This window comes from Anguilla rostrata, chromosome 2, assembly GCF_018555375.3.
Source record: "Anguilla rostrata isolate EN2019 chromosome 2, ASM1855537v3, whole genome shotgun sequence".
NCBI lineage: Eukaryota > Metazoa > Chordata > Actinopteri > Anguilliformes > Anguillidae > Anguilla > Anguilla rostrata.
Window position 1 is genome coordinate 19,385,314 of NC_057934.1, and position 13,682 is coordinate 19,398,995.

Here is a 13,682-nt window from a genome sequence, read left to right on the forward strand (position 1 = left end):
AATTGTGTAGCTCATTTTCATAGAGAACAAAACAGATGTATTGTACCTCTAGGCTATCATCAGACTAGTGAGCACATAAAACAGTTCTTGTTCTTTTGGAACTCTTGAACCTTAGAAGGGTTCATGTCTGTTAACTGAGTTCCCAACATGAATGGATGTAAAAATCTTTCGGTGGCATTCATGTAATGACATGTTTCTCTTTGTTCACATTTGTTCCGTGTAAACGCTTTTTAACCATTCAATTATTAATTGCAAAAACACTTGCAACTAGCTAATTAGTCAGAGCACATGAATGTCAATAAGACTGTGAGAGAGAAAGACCTCACATGTAATGTGTGTGTTTCATTTGTAATGCGGGTGTCCAACAGAGGCTACAGTGAAAGACCAGCATGCAAATGTGTTTGTTTCGTCACTGTCCAGTGTGGGGTCAGCGGTGTGTCCTAGCTGTCAGACCTGCTTTCATCCAGCAGAATTACAGTGGGCTCACTCCCTTAGGCCCATGCGAGTGCAATCCTCCCATAATTCTTGTCCTGATCCTATTGGATAAAGGAGACCTCCTGCGGAGCTCCTAACAGCCCGTTGTCCCCTATATTCCAGGTTTTATCTCATTCTTCCATTCTCACTCAGTAACTTTTTCTCTTTCTGAATTCACTTTTCAGTTGCAGTTTCAGCAATTATAAAAGTATGTAGTTTTAAACTTAGTAGTAAACTTGTAGTTTTTTCTTTTCCATCAGACACTATATTTTTTTATTTTCTTTTTGCAGTGGTATTGGTTGTAAAAAGTAGCTGTTTGTGCTCACGGAAAAGTGAATTGGGGTAATTGCTGAAAGAATTGTGTTACATCCAACTAGGTTGAAAATCCAAACTAAAGCTTTATTTAACTCTGCACACACATCTATGCTAGGCACAAAAAAGAGAGTTGTTCTTTGGATTATAACAATTCTTTACATTTTTAAGATTAACAATGACATTTAGAAAAAATATGATATAATATATATTTATGTAAGTACTAAACTATTTACAAAGAAATGAAATGATTGTAAATACATAAATTTACATTTTTTTGATTAGTACAATTCCAGTATAACCTCAGATCTTGGCTTCTGGAGCACCACCTGTACTGGTTTAGATGTGCTATGCAGGTGACTCCAGAGCCTTTGAACCTTCAACCTAGTGGCCCCACCTCTTGCCCCCTTGGTGACCCCCCTCCTCCCCCAAGGTTACTCTGCTCTGGTTCAGAGGGGCAGAGTGAAGAGGTGAGGGAGAGGAAGAATAATTTTAACTGCCAATCGCAGTGTTCTCCTTGGCCCTGAGACGTCACTGTGCCCCAGGTTCTGTGGGCCCTTCTTTAACCATGTATGAACATTCATGCTAAGTATGGGGTTGTGGGAGTTTTGGTCATTAGGTGTTCTGAAGGGCTGGGAGAGGAGGGTGCCTGGGGTTGGGGGTTGAGGGGCCACTGTACATCATCTCACACTTTGACCTGTCATCCTGTCATCCTCTGTGCCTGAATGCCACAGCCCTGTTTCAGAGGATTTCACACTCAGAGTTAGTGCAGAAGCTGCAGACTCCGACAGTAAGCGCTTCTCGATCTGGAAGGCCAGAGGGACTTAGCGAACCTGTGCGCACCTTTGCCTTGTGGGGCTAGATCTACTGTCCGACTCCAACCCCCCAGACCATGACAATGTGATTGATCATGCTGACTCAATGCTGACTCAATGGAAAAAAAAAAAAAAATTGTTTTTTAAATTCCGTGTACAGAATTCACCTGCCAATGTTACAAAGACCCAAACTGAACAAACAAAACAAGACAGAATTACAAGTTAAATCTTTAAGATGTCACAACAGTGTTCTATCAGCCCTTCTGTAGAACTTCAAACCTTCCAGAGACATAGGACAGCAGCAACCTGACATCTAACCCTGCCACTTGCACAAGTCATGTTTTAGCTTTTGTTAAACCCTGGAGATATTTAACCCGGTGGTTGCACTGAAGTGGGTGTGTTTGCATACCAGCACTGAATAGTGTCGAGTATGTTAATTAAAAGATAGCATATAAGAACATGTGTTGCATGCGTCTGTGTACATGAGTAGATGTCAGGGATTGTTTGAAGAGTGTGTTCTGTTTGTACATGTGACAGAACAGACCTTGAAAGGCTGGGACAGAGAGCTGAGACATGGATCCGACAGTTGCCTAACATATATAAAATATATCATATAGCGTAAAAGCTGCCAATAGAAATGGCTGCCCTTCGTCATAGAAATACAGTAGAAGATTTGGAGATTTTTGGGGATTTTATCAGGTGGGATCATACCTCAGCTGGAGAGGTGAATCATTCCTGTCGTGTCAGAATATTGGCCAATGTTTACCACAATTTCAGATTTCGATGTAACTACTCCCTCCCCACCCAACCATTGTGTAGCCATTGGGTTAAATATCCGCCCAGAGATGGACTCCTAATTCAATGAGAGAGAAAAAAGAAGCAGTGTGGGTAAAATAATTTAGAGGGTTGAAAGAGGGTTGAAAAGTGAATGGTTTTCACAAAACGTAATACAACATTGATTTGGCTTGTATTACAAATGATGTGTGCATCGTATTGGAAGTCAATGTCAAGGAGAAGCAGGTGAGTGTATGTGTGTAGGGAGGAGATTGATACATTTTACAAATAATTTTATACAGAATTTAACTTGTGGCCAAAGACATAACTTAATTCACAAAAATCCTTATTAATTCTTAACTGACAAAATATTTTTGTAACAAAGACATACATATATGAATAATAGTTTGTTTTCTTTCTGGTGACTGGAGTGGTATGTGTGTGTGTATGTATGTGGGTGGGTGTCTGTGTTTTTTGTGAGGATACTTATTTTCACTCCTTCTTTGCCCATCTCTCTCTCTCCCCCACAGGAGGGAGTGGTCTCAGTTCTTGTGGGTGTGGCCCCGCTCAGCTTGCCGTGGCAGCAGGCTGCTCCGCTCCGCCCTCCTCTATTTGATTGCTCTTACCCATCGCCTTCATTTTCCCCATGATAGTCGTGAATGTCTCCTTCACACTCTTCTCTAGAAGCCAGCCCTCACTTTCACTTTCTGGGTCCTCGGGGTTCACCAGGGTTGCCAGTGAGGTGTTCACATACTGCAGCCCCACCATAACTCCCACCTAGAGGCCAGAGGAGTGAATAGCATTATTGGGGTCCAACACTGACAGAATAGCAGAGCATGGGCCATCATAGTCATACTAATGAGTCATATTTCTAGCCTGCCTTGTACTGCCAGCCCTGTTTATAGTTAATATGGAGATCGCGGTATGCTTAACTGATACTGTTATTCAAAGACTGCATAGAGGAGAGTTACTTGTGGCTTACTCATTCTTTAGCTGAAACAACTTCTTGTTTTAATTGTTTGACCTTGTTTGTTTGGCCACACATGTATTATCTTAGTTGAGCCTGAAGCATATTTTCTTTTTTTTCTGCACTGCCATGCCTAATATATGATTATCTTGTAAACTATATCAACCTGTGCAGTCTTACCCTTTCATTGTAGCTAGGTTACACTTCATCCAAATGAAAGATCCAAGATTGCCTGCAGCAATTCATTGGTGTTAGCTGTGTTAAATTGTGTTTCCATAGCAGAACTGAGCACTGCACAAAGATTTTGGGGGCGGGTGTTTGGGTTGCTCTGTGAGGTTAGTGGTCGGGTAGAAACTGAGAAGGGAAAGGTCAGAATTCATATCACACATGACAACATAGTTGCATGGCAACAGTGGGGGCACTGTAGAAGTCATGGTTGACAATGTATTGTATTTGTGCTTAAACAATATACTACAATCTATCTGACTTGTCTTTAACTTGGTAAAAAAATTAGTTGTTGATGCAGAAGCCATGGCTTCTTTTTCATTACATTACATTACATTTATTTGGCAGACGCTTTAATCCAAAGCGACGTACAATAAGTGCATACCAAAGGTCACTGGAACAACTACAAAACACAGGTCCGACAAGGTACAACTCATCTTGTAAGTTATTTATGAACACATTAAGTGAACACATTAAGTCCAGTTCACACATTAAACATTACTCTCTGACCTAACCTATGCTAAACTTTTCCAGGCTAACTGTTTATCCTTCTCAAAAGCTTAACGCCTCAGAGAATCCCTGACCATCTGACTTGGTATCACGGCAATGGGTGTGTAACGACATTCTTGCATAATCTCAGCTATTTTGGGTTCACCACGTTCTTTAGTTGCGTTTTGTTCCTGATAACAGCTACAGACCTAGTTCAAGTGGCAGTTAGTAACCATATACAGTCACCTGAAAATTATACATGGTTCACCCTAGCAGCAACCAGAGCTGTATTTACCATACAGATTAGCTAAAACCTCAAATTCAGGTTAGTTAAAAAAATTATGATACACACAATTTTTACTTATGTATCACTTTCTCCTTTTATAGCATGAATAAAACACTCAGATTCATGACAGCTGTGTTTATCAGACAGAGAACTCTGAATCACTAAAGGCAGCCTGCTATTATTGCCAATTTAAACAAATTTGCATACATAAATAACATAAATTAGCTTTCGCATTTTTAGATATGGACAACTCAAACTGAGGTCAAGACTCAGTATTGTCATTAAAGGTAACATTGAACCGCTCACTATGTGTAGGTGTGAAGCAAGGAAATTAGTTGCAGTTTTCTTCAATTCACAGTAAAGATCTTTGAGGTCCTGAGATGAATAGTGCAATATAAATGTGATCCCTTATTATTAGGGTATTATCCTTATCATTTCTTAATGTGCACAGACCTCCTTTATCAAACCTTAAATCTTTGAGACTTAATATGGTGCCAGTCCTCCTCTGTCACAGATGCCACTGTGAACAGAGTTGTGAGAGTCAAGTGAACACAGAAAGTTCCTCTGCATAGAGGGAGATGGAGAACTGTGATAAACAGTCTACAAATCCCCTGGAAACTAAGAGTACTGAAGGAGAAGGGAGCGTAAACGCTTTGCGATGCCAGAATCTGCATCAGTGCACAGGCACCGGAGTGCATGTAGACTCCACTGCTGTCTTTCCAGGCCTTGCCATGTTTCCTGAGATGGGATTAAGATACGACACAAAGCTGCAGCTCATGCCAGACTACACGAATTGGCCCTGGGTGCATCGGGGGTGGACACTGTGGGGGAGGGGAAGGTAAGGAAGTGATCAGAGATCAAACCCAGGCCCACCAGTGCTCTGCGTTGACCTTAAGGCAACTACTTCAATCAAACCACCCTACTTTTGGGTTCAGTTACTAGGGCCAATTGTTACTGGTTAACTATTGAAATGATTCTTTTTTTTTTTTTTTTGCAAATTAAATTCATTTAAATTAAATTTATTGAATTTTGAACATTTTAACATTGTGTCACAGCAGACACATGATCCATCCTAATATAGACAAATTGGTTGTTAACTTTTCTATGCCCTGTAAAGGATTTTAGGATTTACCTCGCACAATGTTAAAATATGTTTATTCCCTATTGAAACCAGAAAATACAAAATAAGTGTATTTTTACAGAAACATTTACTTTTTCAGAACACCAATGACAACGAGTCTGCTTAGCTAGTTTTCATCTTTGAATTTGAATTTGGCAGCATGAGGAATTGGTCAAAGCAGTGCTACGTTAGTTGGACTTATTGCTTGTTTCTTGTGCTGTCATATGAAATTGTCATCCCCGCACTGTGTTCTGAAAAAGTTTCATTTGAAACTTGTCAGATTTCTTCTTATAAAGATTTTGAGCAATGTGAAATCCTTTTAGTGATTTTTTCACTCAGTGCATTCTGCTGTTAACCAAACAATCACATCCCTATCACGCCTCTTGGCCCCAGGCCTGCACTGTGGATATTCAAACCTACCAAAGGTTTTCTATAAACCAGCCAAATAGTCAAATATTGTATTTGTGGAGCATTATAACTGCCTTACCACCAAAGCAATTAAAACAGAAGATTGAGACCAAAATTGATGGAAAAGATTGGTGTGCCTATTTTACATTAAACTGGATGTAGGCCAGGATAAAACACACTGGCTATTACACAGATAGCAAACCTTTTCTGAAATGTTATAAGGAGATCCCACATAGGGGAAACCATGAAAGGAACCCAACTGGATGTCAAAGTTTACTACTGTAGAGTATAAATCTCACACTCTAATGGGTGTGATTTCCTGAGAGACAGCATAGCTCGCATACAGTGAAAACCTTCCAAAAAACAGTATTATGGACCGCTCTTCATGAACAGGTCATCTGCATGCATCATGGCAGCTGTCTTCCCCTAAATATACATTTTGTGGTATGACTCTGGGTAGAAAGCTAGTTCCCACCACTGTTGCACAAATTATAGACAGGAAGCAGCCCTTCAGAATGCATGAGATGATTTCTGGTATGAGCTCATCTCACCTGGGCACCCATCTTGCCAGTGATCTCTGCATGCTGACCTGAAGGGATGAACCTCAGGGGTCTCCAGTAGATGCAACTAAGGCTTTGAATTGCTACACTCAATTACTGACTTTAGTGGCCTTGTTAGTGAGGAGACCTGATGTGTATCAACAGGCATAGCTGTAAAAGATTATTTGCGGTTTAGGATTTCCTTCTGTTTGCAAGGGTATAGAAAGACCACTCAAGAGGACACCGACTTCTTATCTTGGCTATACTACTCCCTGCCAGTGTCTCACCTCCAGCACAGTGACAAGCAGCACCAGTGCTCCAATGGTGTTCATCAAGCCCCCATAGTAGGAGACCAGGGCATCTCGGCAACCCCGTTTCCAGATGTTGAGTTCTTCTGTATAGTGGTCGTAGCTGTAGTGGGCGGAGTTGTTGGTCATCTGGTACTGGATGCAGGGTCTTGGAGAGCTGGGATTGCAGCAGCTAAAGGGAACCCCATCCATCAGGTACTGTCCATCCACATTGCTATGTATACGGCTGTGGATGGATAGATGGACAAACCATTCATGGAACATGTTGAGATATTTGGTCCATCAGAGTGGCACAGATGTTGACCCAAGACCCTGATCTAGTAGATCACTGAAAGGTTAGAACACTCACATGTTGTAACATTGAAGCTATGGAACAATAATGCAGTGGAACACAAAGTTCTGGACCAAGACCACGAAAGAACTGGATGAGAATTATTGGCGTATCTTTGAAAAGTTAGGCTAAAACCAGTTGAGAGAGCCATATCAACACAGGATTCCAAGAATTCATATATTGTTCAATATTTTACTACATGAATGAGAGACAAGACACTTTCTGGGACATTCAGTCTATCTGTGAAGGCAAATTTGTTTACAGTTCAAACTGTTGGGGCCTAGAGACCCTTTTATGTTTGTCATAGATTGATACATATTAACAGAGTGAATCCCTTCCATTCAGCACTGTACCTTTCACTGAAGCAACACTTTTATTCAAATATGTTGGCAAACCAAGTTCAGAAAACACAGGAGGGATGAGGATTTCAGGGAACCAAAGTGAGAAGATCCCAGCATATTCTTACTGAGGCAGCTTGCTCTGGGGCCACTGCTGGTGCTAACAGTGTCTATTCACAGCAGCTCGCTTGGGTCTTGTGATGATTGAAGGAGACAGTAAGCCTTAGAGGTTGTGAAAAAGTGATCAAAGAGGATTATGGTCTAAGTAAAAACAGGCTCATGAGCCTGAAACCACTTACACTGCCCACTGGACTACCCCTGGCCCACTGCAGCACCCTTCTCCATTACACAACACTGTGTCCCCCAAACTCCCCCAAGGCAGCCGAGTCCCACCCTTTCAACCAGGTTCTCTCATTTGCATACAACCAAATTTTGCGCTCACAAATTCTATTATATCTCTATCTACTGCACTGCACTCCATGTAGCCTGGAATGCAAACTGCATGTAACACATGACACAGTAGAAAAAGTGCTTCTCAAGACATTCATTAGGTTAGAGTGTGTCTATTTGAAGAACATTAAAGAACACTTCAAATATCCATGGCACAACATGTGTCAGATGAACATCAACAATGAAGGCTGGACACTATCTTTCAAGAGACTCACTGTTTTTCAATCTCTAGACAGGAGACTATCTTTAAACAGACCTACTGCTTTTTCATCTCTTTTTATGTAACTGTTATATTTTATGTAAGTGGCTATTGTCAACATTTTCTTGTGAAGTCTATGTTATTTCACATCTCACACAGTACATCCTGGGTGGCTGCCCCTCTTTGGTTTCAGCACAGTTTACAGATATCCTGCCACCTGATGGTGGCATGTTGACACAAATACACACCAGTAGTGAACATGTGATATACTCTTGTTCTCAGAAAAGCTATTGTACATCTTCAATGGCTGTCCTCCAAGCCCCTTTAGTGGGGCTAATCTTTTTGACAGTTTTTTGCTTCACAGAAGTAAGGTTTCTGGTGATGAAACCTCTCTTTGAACTTTCAGACTAGCAAGCTGTGAATCTCAATCAGAATGGCACCCTGTTATACTGCCCAACAAAAGGAATCTTTTTCATTGCCTTGAAATTTGTAAAACCCTTAATAGATATGACCCTTCCACAGCAAAACACCTAGGAAAACCCAAGCAATTATTCATCCATCCAACAAAATAGAATATCATAAGCACCATCTGACTGTCCTGCCCTTCCAATAATCACTCCACAGAGACTTCAAGCTATTTCAGCCATGCACGCAAATCCATACTTCAAGAAAGAAAAATTTCTTTACTGATTTAAATGGAAGGAAGGATGTTGGAGAAGGAAAGAACACTCACTCTTTGACCTGCTTGGCACTGAAGTCCAAGTACCGGTTGCTGACCCACTGGATCTCAAACCAGTCCCTGTAGTTGTTATTCCCACAGCAACGAAACTCCATTTGCATCATGTCCAAGGTCTTCTTCATGAAGCAGCGGCCAGGTGTGTCCGTGTCCTTGTAGAACTTCATGCTGTTCTTCAGCCCCTCAGCCAGAGTGAACTGGAGGGCCAGGCGAAGGGAGAAGCAGAGCAGTGCCGTGATGAAGAGGAGCACATTGAAGATGAAGCAGGTTATCAGGAAGGGTTTCACAACTGATTTCCACTTGGCAAACTTAGTGGGATCCAGGGAGTCATAGCAGATCTTTCCACCAAAGATATTGAGCCCACAGGCCAGCAGCCCCATCGCAATTAGCAGGTTTGGGACAAAATGGCTCTCGTTATTGTCCATAATCTCACTCCGCTTGCGAAGCTCAATCTTGAAGAAGAGTCCCATGCTGAAAACCAGCACCCCAGCCATCACGGCAAACCAGTACATCAGCCATAGCCCCTGGGCTAACTTCACACGCTTCTTCAAGTCAAATTTCACCTTCAGAAGCGCCATGGTCACTCACTGTTTCTCTCGTCTCAGCCAACAATAAATTCAAAAAAATCTTTGAAATGGCTTCTTCTCTCAGTCTCTTTATTTTTTTTATTTTTTATTTTTAAAAATAAACCTTCTTAAAATTAATTTTCTTCAAAAGTTCTTCGCTGCTTTAAAATTCACACAACCTTAGACTACTCAGGTGTGGAAGACACAAGGCAGATATATAATCCATTCCTTAGAAAGGGGTTCCACAATGGGTTACTTCGTGCCCATCCTGGGCCACCCCCCCAAATATCTGAAAATCCTTTTAGCGAGGGCGACAGGGGTCGGACCTCAGCGAAAACTATAATATTTTCACCCAAATTAGCACCTGAAAAATGGGATCTGCAGGTCCCGCAACAAATTCAGGTGGCCCTTTCCCTGAGAAAAGAGAAGGATTGCCCAGGATCCAGGTGATTAAGCCCAAAGTTGCAGTACGTCATCCTAAACCTGCTAATCAGCTCTGATCCCATTTGCAGAAAATCCTCCGGCAGGAGATGAGCCACAGCTCTAATCTCCTGCTTTACCCTGTAATTGGTTTCTATCTTCACCTGGTCAGGGACACCAGGAGCGGCCCGGGTCCACAGGAACCTAGGTGAACTTATAACTTGGACCGGTCAGGGCACAAAAACCCACAGTGGGAAGTCCATCAGCAGGAGGAATGCATTTAGTCAACTTGGGGTTTTGGGTGAGAAAAACAATTTGAACTTCTCATCACAAATTTAACAAGCTATCCTTCCAGTGACCCAGTTACACCTATAGATGAGGCAGTAATGTGGGTGAACACAGTACAGTGCAGTCTGTCTGGGCTAGTTGTTACAAGGTTGTGATTTCAGTGGTGAGAGTTAGTCGCAGCGCGATTCAGTAATGCTGCTCCATGTTGATGACACATGAAAAAAATGAGTGCCACCAGATGCCGTTTTCAGTGGTGTTGTATGTAAAGCTGGACTGTGCCCCTTGGGCACAGAAGATTGGCACACTGTATGCAATTTCTGAAAGAGAACAGGTGACGGGGCAATGGCCAGCGTGGGAATAAAAAACAAGACCTCATGGTGCAATCTGTTTGGTGGGAGTCACAGCGGATGCACTCCTAATATCTGCACCTGCCAAATTTATTCCTCCATCTAAAGGCATCATACAGAGAAGTGTGCAGCATGTGGCTTCTGAGGCCTTTGGGGTTGTTGTTCCAGGTCAGTTTGCCCTTGGATATAGAAAGATACACTACAAAGGAAAAAAAAATATGGAAATCATGAAACAAATAAACATATTTGTTTTCGGTCTTTCCTAACTTGTGAAATCATTGAGTAGATATATGAAACACAAGAAAATAGCAAATATCCACCTATTAAATATGGCAGTAGCATAATGAATTTTCTACAAAGGGAGTTAAGCAATTACATTGCAATATGCAATAAACCTGACAAATCAGATCTGTTCTGAGAAAGCACCAGTGCTACCAGCCAAGCAAATCCACTTCTGGTGACTTTGGAGCAAACCATACAGTATATTCCACCCAAGGAAGGGCTTGCATATAAATGTGGCCTGTCTCTTTGTTTAGTGTGTTTTTTCCCTTTTGTGACAAGTGTTAGGCAACTTATTTCTGACCAATTAAGGTAAAACTGCTGAAGTCACTTTTCACACATAGCCCTTTCTTGCTCTGCAGAACATTACACTTCTGCAACATTAATATGTACACCATATCATTTTATCATCATGTTTCATACCATGCTTCTGTGTTCTCCAAAAGTATGGTAATGGTAAAGTGAAATCTGCTATTTTTGCTATATTTAAGGTATTTGGATTTTAGAAGCACACCCTCCATAATTTTTCATTCAAAGTCTTCTGCATATGGTGGCTTGTGTTATATGTGCCAATAGCCAAAACAGAGACTGTGCAGCTGAAAAACTTGGCTCCATATTAAACAGAAGTTGGACATTGTCTGGTAAGTAACATATTCTTTGAAGAAGGACTGTTTGCCTTTACTCTCCTGAATTTAACAAGGATGTTGCAGTGATGGGATGCATATTATGAATTACAGATGGAGCAAGCAAAAAAACATTTTTAATAATACCGTTTCCAAAGAATGCTGACTCCCAGTTTGTCTTATATTTGAAAATATTTACTCACCAAATAAGTTTTGCGATCTCATGAATAGTATGTTCCATGTATATTCCATGTGAAAGTTCATGACCCCGGTACTCCATGTTAGTGGTAACAGAAGCACGCCTTTTTCCTTTTTATTCTAAAAGACCAGTCTTGAGTAAGAAAAGCCTCAGCCTTTTTTCAGTTTTCTGGCAATTGGTTTAATGCATAACAACATACACACACAATGTTTTATTATCCCACAGTAGAGGATTGTAATGGCAAATTTTCACAAGGCAATGATACCACATTTAATTATACTTCAAAAGTAAACAGAGGCTCCTTTATGAAAATCACAAACTTGGTTAATCATTAGCCTACCAGCAATGCTGACATTGCAATAACCAATTTATATAGGGTACACATGTTCTGCTATATTTGCATCCCAGTTTATACCAGTTATGATCCTTTGAATTGTTTAGGTTATATGACGACATGTTAACAATTGGTATTAGATTTTGATTTTATGTGGCCGTTGTCAGTTCATATTAGCATTTTTGGAGATCCAAATATTCAGCGCTTTATCCAGTGTCAAAGACTATTGCTTTTCCCTCTCAAGGCTTTACAAATATACCGGTAGCGGATTGGAGTAGTGCAGTACTGTAAGTCAGATCGTGAATGCGACAAAAACAATGTCACATCGTAACTATAGTCGTTCCTGTCTATCGTGTTTATCATTTACAAGTGCATTTCTTTGCTAAATCAGGAATGACAGTCCAGTTCGGAGACGGAGTGCCCACTGCGAGCCAGTTGAAATCGTCCACCTGGTTCCAATAGTTTCTTTCGATGTCCAACCCGGACAAGTTAAACAGTCGACAGTCCTCGATGATGGGTCGGCGTGAAGGCACACCTCCGTATCTGTGGTCTTGTGGGTTCTCAGCTGCTGCCATGGGAAAGCAAGGGTGCAGCCAGTGCACTGGTCCACGAAGACAGAGCTGGAAACCGGGCCACAGAGTATTTCCGAATCTTGGACATGATTTATGTACAAAGTTCTCGGGGACCCAAGCAAACGCACCTTACAATTTGTCAGGTGCGAAAGGAGTACGTCTCGCTGGTGGATCTCGTCCGCACCCTTCGTCAAAACCTGCGAGTGGGCGTGGGTGGAAAAACCGCATTGATTTGCGCATACAACGCTGTCCAAGGCCAAGCTACCATCACTGCAGCCTGAATTTGTGGATGCGGGGTCATCACGAGGCTGTGTGACTTTATTTTATTTGCTCCAATGTTGCGCGACCGAAAGGCAAATATTTTACTGGGGATAAACTTCTTCTAAGGAGCATTGTAGTTTCTGTAACGATGCTTGCGCTTGCCTTAGCTCATATTGTGTAAGAAACACTGTGCTATCATTCAGAAACTTCTGAAGCTGTTGCATCCTTGGAGTTGCCTCTTCTAAAACCCGGTCACGATCGGCTTCAGGACAGATCGACAACAGCTCCTATATTGCCGTCTTCTCTGTGTTAAACGTGTTAGAGAAGTAATCTATTTTTTCTTCTGAAACGGATAACTTTTCTTTAGCCTCTTTGCGCCGCGCCGCTTCCTCCAGCCTGTCCTGGTCTCTTTTCAGTAACCTGTCAGGAATTTTTACCGTTTCGCGGAGCCAGCCCGGTACCTGTAATTCCCTGACACATCGCGCCATCAGATGCCACCGGCGCCTCCATAATCATATTTCTGTGTTTACATCAGGAAGCAGCTTCACGCATTAATGCATTCCGGTCGCCTCTCATTAAGAAGTTGTGTGATTGGTTATATCTTTTCTGACGTTTAAGTATACTGTATCTCCACTGGTTGCACATTTGTTTACCAGCATTATGACGTCTGCGGCTGGTAGATACGTAAATCCAAAGCATCTGAGTTCAAACGGTCCTAAATAGTCTGTGAAATTTCACTTTGGACCATAAAGAGATTTTAGACGGAACAACCGCAGATCACTAGTCTAAGAGGCACCTGGTTCAAATGTTCTCCATCACAGAATAGAAGCAGGAAAGAAGCATGCACGTGTGTGTGAGGAGAACGTTGATGTATTTAGCATGCTTGATTCCAGGAATGCTGTCACCGTCATGGGCTACCTATGCAGTCTTGGCTCACAACATGTGTTGTCCATCAGCTTTACTTTTATCACATTCTCTGTTTGACAGCTGGTACGATGAATCAGGCACAGGCCTACCTGTGC

The 13,682-nt window shown here is 41.7% G+C and overlaps 2 protein-coding genes across 2 annotated transcripts; both read right to left on the minus strand.

Moving 5' to 3' along the window:
* Window positions 1–847: 847 nt before the first annotated feature.
* Window positions 848–9,769, minus strand: prph2a (peripherin 2a (retinal degeneration, slow)). The gene is made up of 3 exons (XM_064321050.1): window positions 8,769–9,769; window positions 6,697–6,943; window positions 848–3,152 (listed from the first exon to the last, which is right to left on the minus strand). Exons 1-3 carry the CDS (start codon window positions 9,347–9,349, stop codon window positions 2,943–2,945), a joined length of 1,038 nt encoding a protein of 345 aa, XP_064177120.1. The 5' UTR covers window positions 9,350–9,769; the 3' UTR covers window positions 848–2,942.
* Window positions 9,770–11,648: 1,879 nt separating this feature from the next.
* tbcc (tubulin folding cofactor C) lies at window positions 11,649–13,587 on the minus strand. The gene is given in 2 exon segments (XM_064321054.1): window positions 11,649–12,350; window positions 12,353–13,587. Coding segments are annotated over 2 exon segments (960 nt in total). The 5' UTR covers window positions 13,149–13,587; the 3' UTR covers window positions 11,649–12,186.
* Between the last annotated feature and the right edge of the window lie 95 nt (window positions 13,588–13,682).

Bases quoted from the DNA above. Each gene is read 5' to 3' on its own strand.
- prph2a (XM_064321050.1), bottom strand. From the start codon at position 9,349: ATGGCGCTTCTGAAGGTGAAATTTGACTTGAAGAAGCGTGTGAAGTTA. The intron at 6,944-8,768 runs GTGAGTGTTCTT...ATCCATCCACAG, and splicing joins AGTGCCAAGCAGGTCAAAGA to CCGTATACATAGCAATGTGG. The intron at 3,153-6,696 runs GTGAGACACTGG...TCTGGCCTCTAG, and splicing joins TGCTTGTCACTGTGCTGGAG to GTGGGAGTTATGGTGGGGCT.